This window comes from Phaenicophaeus curvirostris, chromosome 1 (assembly GCF_032191515.1).
Source record: "Phaenicophaeus curvirostris isolate KB17595 chromosome 1, BPBGC_Pcur_1.0, whole genome shotgun sequence".
Taxonomy (NCBI): Eukaryota; Metazoa; Chordata; class Aves; order Cuculiformes; family Cuculidae; genus Phaenicophaeus; species Phaenicophaeus curvirostris.
This window is the reverse complement of record NC_091392.1, coordinates 1,964,142-1,980,195: the sequence shown is the minus strand read 5'-3', so window position 1 is coordinate 1,980,195 and position 16,054 is coordinate 1,964,142. Positions and strand designations below refer to the sequence as shown.

Here is a 16,054-nt window from a genome sequence, read left to right as displayed (position 1 = left end):
CCCACTGGACCAGGTTGCTCAAGGCCCCATCCAACCTGGCCTGGAACACCTCCAGGGAAGGGGCAGCCACAGCTTCCCTGGGCAGCCTGGGCCGGGGCCTCCCCACCCTAGTCTAAATCTTCCCCCTTCCAATTTAAAGCCATTTCCCCTTATTCTGTTACTCCATACCTTTGTAAATAGTCCATCCCCAGCTTTCTCTAGCCCCCTTCAGGTACTGGAAGGTTGCTCTAAGGTCTCCCAGCAGCCTTCTCTTCTCTAGGCTGATCAAACCCAACTCTCTCAGTCTGTCCTCATAGCAGAGGTTCTCCAGTCCTCAGATCATCTTCGTGGGCTCCTCTGGACCTGCTGCTTACTTAAGACCCTCTAGTCTTAAATAGTTGGGTTTCAAGAAATGGACACCAGCCTTGAAGAAAGGAGGAGATGTGCCAAAAGATTTAATAGGCAGATGGAAAATGTTTACAGCAGAAAAATTAGTAGTGGTTTATTTGCTTTCACTGATAATTGCATTCTTGCCTTATCCCAAAATACTGACTTGATTTTTGGAAAATGGGCAAATATGCCTTTGTCATGTTTAGCAGGATCCTGCATTTGTTCATGTTGTGATAGTTCAGTTAAATTTTCACTAGTGGTACAGAACGTGAACAACAGAACATTTGGCTGAAAGGAGTTCCGGTTTGTATACAGTTCCCTTCAGGCAAAGGAATAACCAATATTTTTAAGGATTTGGTTAAAGTCTTGCGCTATTTTTGGCATTCCTAATAAAGTAAATGTGGGAAAGGGCTGATCTGTTTTAGAAGCACCAGTTACAGGGACAGATTTAATTAATCTTTTGACATGTTGCTTGTAGGTGAAGGAGAATCTGCTATCATGCAAGATGCTGCTGCATTGCAAGCGGGATGAGTTGCGCAAGCTGTGGATTGAAGGGATTGAACACAAACATGTCCTGAATTTGCTGGATGAGATAGAGAACATCAAGCAAGTGCCTCAGAAGCTGGAACAGTGCATGGCCAGCAAGCGCTACCTCAACGCAACGGACATGCTGGTAAGGTGTGGTACCTCATGGTACCCTCCAGAAACACCGTTCAGCTCTCTGATTGTCTGCAGACAGACCTACCCTTTGTTTTATTTGCCTTTTTTCCTGTTTAGTTTCTTTTAGAATCATTGAATGGTTTGGGTTTGAAGGGACCTTAAAGATTATCCAATTTCAGCCCCCCTGCCATGGGCAGGGACACCTCCCACTGGACCAGGCTGCTCGAGGCCCCTTCCAGCCTGGCCTTGACCCTTCCCTTCGCTGCTTTCTTGTACTGGAATTTCCATTTTGTTTTGGTCCTTCCTGACTGGGCTCAGGCCTGTATTCGCCCATCCTGTTCTGTCAGCTCGTGTCTTTCAGAGCTGTCGCTGCCTGTTTATTAGTCCTGATCCTGCCACTTTCTTTAACCGTCGGTTCTTTACCCATTTCATCTGCACACAGGATTTCCTTCTGCTTTTGCAGTTTGATTCTTTACTGTGTAATTAATTTCCCAGACACCTGCCTGTATCATCTTCTTCACTTATATCTTATCAACTATTTCAAACACATTTTTGTTATGGAATAATTGTCCTCTTTCTCTCCTATTTCATCTCCCAGAACACACTCACAACTCTGGTCGTTATTCAGGGGAGAGACTGTCTTTCACCATTTAGGTGTGTTTGCCACTCGTTGCCATTTTCTATGTCTTTTACTAGGACTTTTAATCTTTTCTACTTACTTCCAGCTTTTTTTTCATCTTTTTTCTCCCTCCCTTCAAGTGCTTTTCCTCTTCAGTTCCATCTCTTTTATAAGCATGCCTTTCAATTCACATCTTGTGGTGGAGGTAAAAGTTTCCTGAGCTTCTCTAATAACAATCCTTTTCTTATCCATCATATTTTTGAACCTAGCAAGCACACTTCCTCACCAAGCTCCAGTCCTTTCTTTCTTGGCCTTCTTCCAGTAGTTAAAAACTTAACAAGGGAGGTGATGTTGGACTCGTTCTTCAAGGTCTTTTCTAACATAAATGATTCTGTGAGCCCTCCCCTCTACTTGGTCCTGATACATGGAGTGCTTGAGTCCAGTTCCTGACTTCCCACTACAAGAGAGAGTGCTCCACTTGAAGAAGAGAAACTTCAGGGTTATAAATGCCTGATGGGAGGGTGCAAAGAAAACGTAGCAAGACTTTTCTCAGTGGTGCCCAGCGACAGGAGAAGAGGCAGTGGGTGCAGATTGAAACATTGGAAATTATGTCTGAATGTAAGGAAACACTTTTTTTACTGTAAGAATGATTGAACACTGGAATAAGTTTCCCAGAGGGGTTGGGGAGACTCCATCTGTGGAAAATATACAAACCCTGACTGGACGGGGTCCTTGGCAACTGGCTGTAGGTGGCCATGCTTGAGAAGGGGGATGCATTAGGTGTTCTGTAGAGGTCCTGTCATCCTTAAGCTGTCTGCGATTAGAAGTAAAGGCAAAAGAAGTTTGTCTGTTCTTATTCCTCTTTGTGTTTGCTCAAGAATGCCTTTAAGGAAATCTTTTCATTGCCTTATTTTGTTATCGATTTATTCAGACTTTGAGCAACCTGGTCCAGTGAAAGGCGTTCCTGCCTGTTGCAGGAGGTTGGAACTGGATGCACTTTCAGGTCCCTCCCAACCCAAACCATTCTGTGATTCTGTAATACTCTTCTTTGTATTTCTCTCAGCTGTGCCTCTTTACTTCTTCCTAATAAGTCATTGTAAGAGGATAAAGAACTGGAAATCTTTGAGTTGTCACCTCATATTCCTAGAGCCCAGAGTTGAACTTTAATTTCCTTCTTTCCCTTTTATCTCATTTTACCTTAAATATGTCTTTCTAAAACTTACCTTGTTCCATCTGAACATTTTCAGCAGTTGGATGCCAGTCTCCTCATGCCTTTCTTGCAGTGTTTGTAACCTATCTGGATTTTTGTTGTTGCTGTCACATCCTCTTGTCTGACTTCACTCTGCCTTCTCCTTACCGTTGTTTTCTGTTGCTCATGTTCTGTTTTTGTGCTTCACCTGGTGCGATCATTTTCAATAATCTGGTGACAGTTTTCCCTTTCTTCCTTTTGAAAACCGTTTTCACAGGGAGCCTCATCTTATTCTCCTTAGAGTCTCACTGTTGTAGAATCATAGAGTGGTTTGGGTTGGAAAGAACCTCAGATGTCATCCAGTTCCAACCAACTTGCCATGGGCAGGGACGCTTCCCACTGGATCAGGTTGCTCAAAGCCCCACCCAGCCTGGCCTTGGACACTTCCAGGGATGAGGCAGCCACAGCTTCCCTGGGCAACCTGGGCCAGTGCCTCACCACCCTCACAGGAAAGTGTTTCTTCCTAAGATCTCATGTAAATGTCCCTCTTTCAGCTTAAAACCATCCTCCCTTGTACTATCCCTGCACTCCCTGCTAAAGAGTCCCTCCTCAGTTTTCCTGTAGTCCCTTCAGCCCTTCCAGCTGTCTTTATTTTGTATTCTTTTTTAATAAAAAAAAATTTCTCAGAAGGAAATTTCACAGAAGCAATTAATTTCCTATCTGGAATATAAGAAATGAAATGTAAGAAGAAAAATAATGATGCTTAGACTTTATCATATAATAGGCTTTTATAAATGATTTGCAATATATGCATTTGTGATATGTAAGAACCACAGAATGGTTTGGAATGGAAGCGACTTTAAAGCTCATCCAGTTCCAACCCCTTGCCATGGGTTGGGACACCTCCCAGTGCATCAGGCTGTTCAAAGCCTCATCCAGCCTGGCCTTGAACACCTCCAGGGATGGGGCAGGCACAGCTTCCCTGAGCAGCCTGTGCCAGTGCCTCACTACCTGCAGAAGATGATGGTGTGCACTATATTGCGTGTGCAGTTGATGTGCATACGCATACGTGTGTGTGTGTGTGTGTGTGTGCAGGGAAGGTTGGCCAGCACTGTGAGACTGGTCCAGTATTAGACTTCTCTGAAATATGGATTTGTGTAGTATAAACCATCCTGGTTTTTGTTGTTTTGTTGTTTTCCAGAATAGAGTATCTTTTCCAAGGAATCAGGTTATAATGATATAAAATTACAAGAAGCAGCTGCGGGACCTGGAGTTTGTTTAGCCTGGGAAAAGGAGGCTGAGGGGAGACCTTATCACCAGCTACAGCTCCCTGAAAGGAGGTTGTAGCGAGGTGGGTGTTTGGTCTCTTCTCCCAAGTGACTGGTGATAGGAAAAGAGGAAATGGCCTCAAATTGCGCCAGGGCAGGTTCAGCTTGGACATCAGGAAAAATTTCTTCACCAAAAGGGTCATCAAGCACTGGCGGAAGCTGCCCAGGGAGGTGGTGGAGTCCCCATCCCTGGAGGGGTTTAAAAGCTGAGGTGCTCAGGGATGTGACTTAGTAGTGGACAGGTATGGTTGGGCTTGATCTCAAAGGTCTTTTACAACTAAGTGATTCTATGAAAGGGCAGCATTTAAATTATTTTTATTTTTGTTTTTAATGTCAGGAATGCAAAGGAACCTCAAGTCAAAATTAAACACAAGCTTTTTCAGCTGTTAATTGACACTGAAGCCTCATTTGAGGAGAAGTGGAGCTGTAATAAAGAAATAGTAACCTACCTGCATTTGGAGTTTTTTCAGAGCCAAAAATTGCTGTAGGCTCATTGGCTTTTGCCATTTTTGCTCACATGCTCTCTGCAAGTCTGTGATGTTGTAATCACTCACTGGCTGCAGGATAATTCCTTTCTCCTTTTATATGATATGACTATTATGTAAAATAATTACTAATCTGTCAGGGATGCTGAGTGTATAGAGATCTTTCTGTCCTTTTGTTTCATTCCTCAAGGTAAACAGATGCTCTTGGCTTATAAAAAGCCCAGAGTGATCCGACAAGGAGCTTGTCTCCCTCGCACCGAAATTGGAGCACTGATTAATTTTGTTGCCTGTAGCCTTGTGAGACATGAAGGCGAAATTAGACCTTTGCAGTCATCGCATTAGGTTGGTGCAAGCCCTGTAATGCAGTAATTTCTGGTTGCTGCATCGCATTTCTGCAGTCTGTTCTTTGTATTCCACTCGCATTAATTGATGCAATTTTTGCCACTGAAGCATGTTTCAAACCTCTGCATTTAAATAGAAATTTTAATTCCCTTATTGTTTGGAAAAGGCGGCTGAAGATGGCTCGTTACAGGTTTCATTATCACTCTGAACTCTCCAGCTGCTGGTTCTAATGTTCAATGACTGAGTAAAACTGGGAAGAATTGTTAATAAAAGAACAGCAGCTTTTCCCAGTAGAATGAATGCAATGCAAAGGTGTTTTGTGACAGCTTCCATTTGTACAAAGTTATAAATTCTAAGTGGCAACTTCTTTGTTTCTGATTCTGTATCCATCTGGAGTAGCACAGAGGAGCTTCAGATATTGTGTGTTCACATTCCCTGTTCCTGCAACATCTTGATATAATCACAGAATCGCTAGGTTGGAAAAGACCCTTGAGATCATCAAGCCAAACTGTACCTGTCCACTGCTAAATCATATACCTAAGCACCTCATCTACCCATCTTTTAAACACCTCCAGGGATGGAGACTCAGCCATGCACACTTGGGTGAGCAGAGCTAATGGGATCTGTAACTGCACCTTACACAGGTTGTGCTTAAAGAACCCAGTTCCAAACTCCTTTCAATAGTCAAGCTTTAGAGGAAACATTAGGATCTGGAACAGATAGAATTCCTGTTTAAGATCAAATACATTTCAGTTATTTTCAGTTTCTGTATATGCTTTTTCACATGAGTTTGTGAAGAGTGAGAAATGAAATGCGTCTGGAAAGAATCATGGAATTGTTTGGTTAGAAAAGACCTTTGAGATCATGGAGTAAAACTGTATCTGTCCACTACTAAACCATATTCCCGAGCACCTCACCCACCCATCTTTCAAACACTTCAGGGACAGGGACTCTGCCACCTCCCTGGGCAGCCTCTTCTAGTGCCTGAGAACCGTTTTGGTGAAGACATTTTTCCTGATGTCTAACCTGAATCTGCCCTGGTGCACCTTGAGGCCATTTCTTCTTGTCTTATCACCTGTTACCTGGGAGAAGAGAGCAACCTCCACCTTGCTACATCCTCCTTTCAGGGAGTTGTAGACAGTGATAAGGTCTCCTTTCAGCCTCCTTTTCTCCAGGCTAAACAACCCCAGGTCCCTTACCTGCCTCTCATAATGCTTGTTCTCCAGACCCCTCACCAGCTTTGTTGCCCTTCTCTGGACATGCTCCAGTCCCTCAATGTCCTTCTTGGAGTGAGGAGTCCAAAACTAAACATAAAATCATAGAATCATAGAATAACCAGGTTGGAAGAGACCCACCGGATCATCGAGTCCAACCATTCCTATCAAACACTAAACCATGTCCCTCAGCACCTCATCCACCTGCACCTTAAACACCTCCAGGGAAGGCGAGTCAACCCCCTCCCTGGGCAGACGGTTCCGTTGCCTAATGACCCTTTCTGTGAAGAATTTTTTCCTCATGTCCAGCCTAAATCTCCCCTGGTGGAGCTTGAGGCCATTCCCTCTTGTCCTGTCCCCTGTCACTTGGGAGAAGAGCCCAGCTCCCTCCTCTCCACAACCTCCTTTCAGGGAGTTGCAGAGAGCAATAAGGTCTCCCCTCAGACTCCTCTTCTCCAGGCTAAACACTCCCAGCTCTCTCAGCTATTCCTCAGAAGGCCTGTTCTCCAGCCCCCTCACCAGCTTTGCTGCTCTTCTCTGGACTCGCTCCAGAGCCTCAACATCCTTCTTGTGGGGAGGGGCCCAGAACTGAACACCGGTTTCGAGGAGCGGTCTCACCAGTGCCGAGTCCAGAGGGAGAAGAACCTCCCTGGACCTGCTGGTCACACTGTTTCTGATACAAGCCAAGATGACATTGGCCTTCTTGGCCACCTGGGCACACTGCTGGCTCACGTTCAGTCACTGTAACACTCGGGTTGCTTTGCTCTAAACTGAGCAACCCGGCCCAGTACGAGCCCGTTGGGAATCAAAGGAACTCGGCGTGCAGTCTCACCAGTGTTGGGTTCAGGGGCACAATCACTTCCCCGCTCCTGCTGGGAGGCTGCTGAAGGAAAGTTGGTGCCAGGTGGCTGTTGCTCTCTTTACCTGAGTAACAAGTGGTAAAATGAGAGGAAATGACCATAAGTTGCACCAGAGAAGGTTTAGACTGGATATTAGGAAATGCTGTTTTCACCTTGAATTTTGGGTTCTGTTTTGGGCTCCTCAGTACAAGACATTGAGTTGCTTGGGTGCGTCCAGAGAAGGGAAATGAAGCTGATGAGGGGTCGCTGAGGGACCTGAGACTGCTTAGTCTGGAGAAGAGAAGGCTGAGGGGGAGACCTCATCGCTCTCTGTGGCTTCCTGAAAGGAAGTTTTGGCAAGGTGGGTGTTCTCTTCTCCAAAGTGACGGATGATTGGACAGGAGGAAATGGTCTCAAGTTGCACCAACGAGGTTCAGATTGGAGATTAGGAAATATTACTTCATGGAAAGGGTTGTCGAGTGCTGGCAGAGGCCGCCCAGGGAAGGATGGATCACCATCCTTGGAGGGATTGAAAAGGCGTGTAGATATGGTGCTGAGGGACATGGTTTAGTGATGTAGTTGGCAGTATCGGGTTTATGGTTGGACTTGATGAGCTTAAAGGTCTTTCCCAACCTAAATGGAACTATAATTCTGTGATCAGGTGCTGAGAGAGGAATTCTGAGTCAGAAGCTTCCTCAGAAAAGGCCATGGTTGGTCCTCAAAAGGGAGAGCAGCAGAGCTTATGGCAGAGGGAAGGTGGTGTTGGGGGCACAGCTGGCACTTAACCTCGATACGTGAGATTCGTTGCTAGAAGGCAAGAATCCAAATTCTTCTGGAAGAGATGTTTTAGAGGGGCTACATAACACTATAGCCAAGCCAGAAGTGGAAGCAGAGGGCACACAGCATGATTACTGTGTGGAGGGAGTTGTTTGTTGTCTTATTTCCTGCAGGACTGGGTTGTGTATTGAAGGGTGGTACACTCTGCCTAGCAGTTACTTAATTAACTCAAGGATTGCAGAGGTCTGTGTTGTTGATCTAATTGTTTGGGCTTTCCTGTTGACCCAGGAAGTGCCCATAGGGAGAAATGAATATTTTCCATTTGTTTAAATAATCTGAGAGATGAAATGCTGAAAACAGTTGAGGGAAGAAATGTTGTTGAAGCAAGTGATTAAAGGTCGTATCATAATATGCTTAAATCAAAATTACTTAGGTCACTCTCTTTGCATTTCCTGCCTGTTACGTGCCCGGCTTTGCAATTTTAATGAACCAAAAGCACTTTGTAGAAGTATCATAGGATGGTTTGGGTTGGAAGGGACCTTAAAGATCATCCAGTTCCAACCCCCCTGCTATGGGCAGGGACCCCTCCAACCAGACCAGGCGGCTCAAGGCCCCATCCAACCTGTCCTTGAACACCTTGAACTGCTTCCCTGGTCAACCTGGGTCAGTGTCGCACCACTGTCATCAGGAAGAATTTCTTCCTAATTTCTAATCTGAGTCTTCCCCCTCTCCTTCCAGTTTAAATCCATTCCCCCTCGTCCTATCACTCCAGACTCTTGTAAAAAAAATCCCTCACAAGCTTTCCTGGAGCCCCTTCAGGTACTGGAAACTGCTCTAAGGTCTCCTTGAAGCCTTCTCTTCTCCAGGTTGAACAACCCCAACTCTCTCAGCCTGTCCTCATAGCAGAGATGTTCCAGCTCTCTGATCATCTTTGAGGCCTCCTCTGGACCCCTTCCAACATTTCCATATCCTTCTGCTGGTGATTCCAGAACTGGACATGGGACTCCAGATGGGATCTTACGAGAGTGGAGCAGAGGGGGCAGAATCCTCTCCCTCACCCTGCTGGCCGCGCTTCTTTTGATGCAGCCCAGGGTACAGTTGACCTTCTAGTTAAAAAACTCTTATATTTACAATAGACCATGAAAACCTTACTCTGACCTTGATCTTTTAGTGCAGCAGTGTGGTTCCTTTGTGGTGGGATTGTCAGGTAAGAAAGCACCATGAAACTGCAGGAATACATCTGTGGGATAGGAGTGAGGATAACTTCCATTTCCAGTTGAGATTTTCTTTGTTAGGAGAATGACAAGAAGGAAGATTGCAGGTAAAAAAGAGTGAAGTATGGAGCCTTCTGGCAAGTCTTCACTTGAGCCCACTCTTCCTTGTGTTATGGAGCCAGGAACCGATGAATACATGTATTTTATTCATACCCGTGTTTTTCTCCTGCCTGCCTGCCTTTGACCCACGAAACGTGAAGTTGCAGTGTTTTGTTTCTCAAGAAGTAGTCCAGGCAATGCACCAACACTTAGGTTTCTTCTTTTTTTCAATGTTAAGGATTTCTATTTTGATTTTCTTATGTCAGGGAAAGAATGATGCATGTCTCCTGCTTTGCTTTCTGAAGTGAATAATAGTGTCAAGCCTTTCTCAGAGCTGATCACTTCCTTACTGCGGGTTTGCACTCATGCTGCTTGGTTCAGTTTCTGGAGTTGAGTGATTGGCTGTTACTGATGTTGTGTTCAATTAAATGTGCTCAGGGCAGCATCCAGAGCTGCAGGAGAGGGGGTCGGTTTGCAGGTAAATGAGGTCATTTTCAATTGTACTGGTGCAGCATAGTTAAGGCGTGCTGAGTTCACCACCAGCATCCTTATGATGCGGTAAATGTGGTTTTGCTCTGCTCTGTGGGCTCTAAGATCTGTTTTGGGTTAATTTCTTGAGTGTTGCTTTGTTGTGAAAACTAACCTTGGTATCAGAAACCTGCCAGTCCAAACTGGAGATGCTGAGCAGCTCCACTGTCTGCGTGCTAAAGTGTTCTACAAAAAAAGTATGTTTTATTTATCTGTAAGGCTTTACAATGTGGCTGGGCTATGTTGTGGGTGAGTGCACAGGCAGAAGTTGGAGATGTTTCAGTAATTGGAAATGCTGTGGAAAAATGGAATCATTAAGGTTGGAAAAGACCCCTAAGCTCATCCAGTCCTACTATCACACCAACCCTGCCATGCCTACTAAACCATGTCACAAAGTGCTACATCTGCATGGTTTTGAACTTCAAGGATAATCATAGAATAACCAGGTTGGAAGAGACCCACCAAATCATCGAGTAATACTGCACCACTTCCCTGGGCAGCCTTTTCCAATGCTTCACCACTCTTTCAATAAAGAAATTCTGCCTAATGTCCAATCTAGATCTCTCCTGGTGCAACTTGAGGACGTTTCTATCACTTGCTACTTGAGGGGAGAGACCAACACCCAGCTCATTGCAGCCTCCTCTCAGGGAGCTGCAGAGAGCAATGAGGTCCCCTCTTGGCCTCTTATTCTCCAGGCTAAACGGCCCCAGTTCCTTCAGCTGATCCTATAACCCCTGTGCTCCGGACCCTTCCCCAGCTTTGTTGCCCTTCCCTGGACACGATCCAGCAGCTCTTTATCTTCCTTGTACAGAGGAGCCCAAAACTGAAGCCAGGATGCAAGGTGCAGCCGCACCAGTGCCGAGTCCAGGCAGACAATCCGTTCCCTATTCCTGCTGGCCACACCATGGCTGATCTAAGCCAGAGTGCTGTGGGCCTTCTTGGCCACCTGGGCCACTGCTGGCTCATGTTCAGCTGCTGTTGACCAGCTCCCTAGGTCCTTTTCTGCCAGGCAGCTTCCAGCCTTTTCTCCAAGCCTGTAGCACATCATGAGGTTGTTGTGGTCCAAGTGCAGGACCCAGCACTTGGCCATGTTAAACCTTGTTAATTGATCCCAGAACTGTGGAGCTCATAGAATAGTTTAGGTGGGTAGGGACCTTAAAGATTATCCAGTTCCAACCCCCCTACCACGGGCAGGGACACCTCCCCACTGGATCAGGCTGCCCAAGGCCCCATCCAACCTGGCCTTGAACACCTCCAGGGATGAGACATCCCTGGCTTCCCTGGGCAACCTGTCCCAGTGTCTCCCCACTCTCATTGTGAAGAAATTCTTCCTTATGTCTAGTCCAAATCTGTCTCTCTCCAGTTTATACCCATTCCCCTTCATCCTATCACTAGAAGCCTTTGTGAATAACAGGAAATACAGAGACTCACCATGGGTAAAATGTTGTGGAGAACAGCGTATGAGAACAAGGACCTACGTTGCTGTGAGACGTGGGATTCAAACAAGGAGCTTAAGTATTGAAATGTCTTTTCAGGAGCAAAGAGGATGTGGCTCTGTGTGTACACATGTGCATATTTGGCCTCTCCTTGCTCGTTACATAGTGAATGTGTCCTGAACACTGTTCTCTGCCTTTCTCTGCACTTCATATTAATCCTCTCTGAAGGCATTTGGAGTGATTAACATCTACTTAGAAAACACTGGGTGTTTGTAACCCTGGGCACAGCTGCTGAGGGAGAGTTTTAACTTCTGTTGCTTGCCTGTAGCTGCTGCCTGCGGCTTTCCTCAGTGCAATACAGGGAGATCTGCCAGTTAAAAGAACCATGTAGTGAGGAGAGTTCTTACACTGTGAGCAGTCTGGAATAATGAACTAGAAGAAAGTATTCCAGCACAGTTCTCTATACATTTTATTTACTGCCTGCCTTTCAGCTGGAACAATGAGAATCAATAAAAACAAGCTTTCACTTCATTTCTGCCCTTCTTACTGTAGGGCTGGGATTCAGGTGCTGCTGCAGAATGGTTTTATGTTTTGGAATTAGTGCCGTAAGTGGAAATAAGAGACTTTAGTTGGTGTGGGATTCTGCAGAAATGCTTTCATCACAAAATTTAAATTTTGGCCCTGGTTTAAATTCTCTTTTGTCTGAATTACGAAAATGGGAATATTTTCACAATACTTCCTGTTTTGAATCCTTCTTTGAATCACAGAATGCTTTGGATTGGAAGAGACCTTAAAGCCCATCCAGTTCCCACCCCCTGCCATGGGCAGGGACACCTCCAACTGGACCGGGCTGCTCAAAGCCCCATCCAACCTGGCCTTGAACACCTCCAGGGATGGGGCAGCCACAACTTCCCTGGGCAACCTGGGCCAGGGGGGTTAGAACTGGATGATCTTTAAGGTCCCTTCCAACCCAAACCGTTCTATGATTCTATGATTAAATGGCAGGAGCTGCTGCCTTAAGCAAAGAACTCATGACTGCATCCGCACTATAACCAGGAGCGATGAAAATTAATATTCAGTATTACCCATTCTTCATGCATGCGTCATCACGTTATGGAGGCCACTCCCTTTCATTAAGGACGGCGTCTTGTCATGTAGCTGCGGTTTCCTTTAGCCACAGAGAGCTGCCAGACATCTCTACTCTACCTTCATTACGACATGTTTTCTTATTTAATAAACTTTCATCAGCTTAAATGAATGGTTGTTATTAGTAGAGCTAACAGCCACATGATAATCCTCTAGAGAGATATCGATGCTTGTTGGTGCATTAACTAAGAGCGGAGAGGCTGAGTTCAAGCACGTGTCAATGCAAATAAAGTAGTATTAGGCACTAAGAGTTTAATACAATAGACTGCCTCAGAAAATGGAAATTACGGGATAAAAAGAATGAGATAAAGTTATTGATAAGTATACTAAGGGACAAAAAGTTATAAAATGTTTCAAAGGGAAGGAAATTCCCTATTTTCTAAAATCTATAAATCTAGCCATGCAGTTTTATTTTAAAAAAAAAATAGCAACCATAGAATCATATAATGATTTTGGTTGGGAGGGACCTTAAAGATCATCCAGTTCTAACCCCCCTGCTATGGGCAGGGACACCTCTCACTGGATCAGGCTGCCCGAGGCCCCATTTAACCTGGCCTTGAACACCTCCAGGGATGGGGTAGCCACAGCTTCCCTGGGCAACCTGGGCCAGTGTTTTACCACCCTCAGCATGAAGAATTTCTTCCTAGTGTCTGATCTAATTTTTCCCCCTTCCAATTTAAAGCCATCTGCTCTTGTCCTGACTTTACATGGTCTTGTAAAAAGTCCCTCCCCAGCTTTCCTGGAGCCCTTTCAGGTACTGGAAGGCTGCTGTAAGGTCTCCCCAGAGCCTTCCCCTCTGATGCATCCTTTGTTGAGAGTTATGTGGCTTTGGTTGCTTTTTCTTCCTTTTAAACCCATGAACCTGCTTGTTTGCAAACCATCAGGTTTGCATTCCTTTGGCTCTTTATGCTGCCCTCCTTAGCTTTTATTATTAAGGCATGTTATGGAATTTATTTTGTGAGACATTTACATTTTTATCATTTCATTTTTGAATACAGCTAATATAAAGTGATCTAGATAAATCTGGTAAACTTTAAAGCTAGCAAATGGTGAGTGTGAACGTGTATTGAATTAAGTTCTTAGTGAAGCGTTTGAAACTTACTGGGGGAATCAAAAGAAGTCTGAGCAGCAGGTTGAGGAAGGGGTTCTCCTCATCAGCTCTACTCTTGCAAGACTTCACTGTGAGCCCTGTTCTGTTCTGGAGTCCTCAGCACAGGAAGGACATGGATGTGTTTGACTGAGTCCAGAGGAGGTCATGAAGATGATCCGAGGGTTGGAGCACCTCCTGTATGAGGACAGGCTGAGAGAGTTGGGCTTGTTCAGCCTGGAGAAGAGAAGGCTCCACAGAGACCTTATAGCAGCCTTGCAGTACCTGAAGGGAGCCACAGGAAAGCTGGGGTGGGGGCACTTTCTCAGGGAGTGCAGGGATAGGATGAGGGGAATGGTTTTAAGCTGAAAGAGGGGAGGTTTAGATGAGATATTTGGAAGAAATGTTTCCCTGGAGGTGTTGAAGGCCAGGTTGAATGGGGCTTTGAGAAACTTGGTCTAGTGGGAGGTGTCCCTGCCCATGGCAGGAGGGTTGGAACTGGATGGGGTTTAAGATCCCTTCCAACCCAAACTATTCTGTGATTCAAGGCCCTTGACTATCACAGGCACTGAGGCGCAATACATGGCTCTTCTCCCTTGAGTTGTCACTGATAGGAAAAGTCTCCAGCAATTTTGTGACGCTAGTAGATAGTCTGACTTTTCCATTTTGGGAAAGACATTTGACCATATTGTTGAAACTGCTCATGTTTTGTGTTATAGTCCAAGGTACCAGTTGGATAATCTATTTCTGTTGTTTTTAGCCACCCTGTTCTTTGAACACTGCTTTTGGTTTCAGCACCTTATTACTAGAAAGACATTGATGAATTAGAGCAAGTGAAGGAGAAGGTGGAATGATTGATGCATGACAGGACTAAGGCAAGTCTGAAAGAATTAAATTAATGTAGCTGGAGCAAAGGACAGCAAGTGAGGAACATAATTTCTTAAATACTTTAAATCTTGTAGAGGAAAACAGTAACTTAGGTTGCGTCTTTGCAGCTTAAATTCTTAAAAGGAATAAAGGACACTTGTGCTTTGTGTTAATGTGTTTGTAATGGATTTGCTTTGATGTTTTCATGAAGCAAAGTCTTATAAGTGTGGGATACAAAAGTAACTTCGGTAAAGTATTACTTAATTAAGATAGTGCTATAGTGTTAAGGAAATGGCTCTGTCATCTACTAGACCTTGTCAGCCAGTCCTCATATGGGAGGTGCTCCTGCCCCCAAATCATCTTCGTGTTCTCCTCTGGACCTGTTCCAACGTTTCCATATCCATCTTCTATTAGGGGTTCCAGAACTGGACACAGGGCTCTAGGTGGGGTCTCATGAGAGCAGAATAGAGGGTCAGAATCCTCTCCAGATGTTAAGTTCACAATCATCTTATCTACCTCCTGTTCACTGATTTGTCTTCATACCTGTTCACACTGTGCAGTTGGTAGCAGAGAATTCCCAGTCTTTAGATTTCTTAAGTGCAGCTTGGGTGCAAGTTTCCGTTTGTTCCATTATTTGCATGTCTCACCCTCAAAGGCAATAGCTTTTCAGCTTCATCTCAGTTCACTTCATCTGGTGTATTGTGTTCAGTTCTGAGATCCTCAACATAACATGGAGATGGAACTGTTGGAACAGGTCTAGAGGAGGCTACAAGGATGATCAGAGGGCTGGAGCACCTCCCATATGACTACAGGCTGAGAGAGTTGGGCTTGTTCAACCTGGAGAAGATAAGGCTCATGGAGACCTTATAGTGACCTTGCAGTACCTGAAAGGAGCCTACGAGAAAGCTGGGGAGGGACTTTACACAAAGGCTTGTAGTGATAGGGTGAGGGGGAATGGGTAGAAACTGGAGAGGGGCAGGTTTAAACTAGACATAAGGAAGAATTTCTTCACGATGAGAGTGGTGAGGCACTGGCACATGTTGCCCAGGGAAGTTGTGGCTGTCCCATCCCTGGATTTATTTATTGCTTAATTTATTGCTAGTTAACACAACTAGCAATAAACAAACTTCTGATGAGTGATTTGGGTTTTGAGGTGGGAGAAAAAGAGAACACAATCAAAACCCACTTAAGTAAACGTGTTTTCTCACTTTTCTCCAGGTGCAATGTAAGTCAAACACCTTTACTCCCCTTCCTTCTCAACTTGTTTTCTCCTTGGCTTATGCTCAATCTGTCACAATTTCTCTGCTGAAACGATGGATGTCCTAGAAATACAATGTCGTCTGTAAGGGTTTCTTTCTGCTACTCTGCTTCTTATTGGTTTCCTCGACAGGACTTTGATTCTTCAGGTTTTCATAGAATCATAGAATAACCAGGTTGGAAGAGACCCACCGGATCATCGAGTCCAACCATTTCCTCTGCTATGCTTTTCCTTAGAGTGCCTGCTGTGATGTGGATCCCCCACAAACTGCAGTCCCTCTGAGGATGTCCCTGGTCCAGCATGTGGGTCAGTCCCAGTCCCTCAGAGTGGTTCCCCTCCAAGTGTCTCCAGCAGCTTGCAGTTGCTGGTTTCTTTCTTAAATATCTTGGTACAGGGGTGCCATGTGTCATCCCAAACGACAATGACCCACTAGAATATACTCTGTCATGTGTAGTTTGGCATCCTCCTGAACTTCAACAAGGCCAAGTGCAAGGTCTTGCACCTGATTTGAGGTAATCCTGAGCAAAATACAGGCTGGGCAGAGGATGGATTTAGAGCAGCCCTGAGGAGAAGGATTTGGGGTTGCTGGTGGATGAG

General features: G+C 45.1%; 1 protein-coding gene across 1 annotated transcript in view; it reads left to right on the top strand.

The window, feature by feature from the left end:
* EXOC4 (exocyst complex component 4) overlaps positions 1-16,054 on the top strand; it is a 428,233-nt gene that overhangs the window by 25,538 nt on the left and 386,641 nt on the right. Inside the window, exon 3 of the mRNA XM_069861081.1 lies at positions 848-1,042. Within this exon, the coding sequence (XP_069717182.1) occupies positions 848-1,042 (195 nt within the window). The remainder of the gene's footprint in view (positions 1-847; positions 1,043-16,054) is intronic.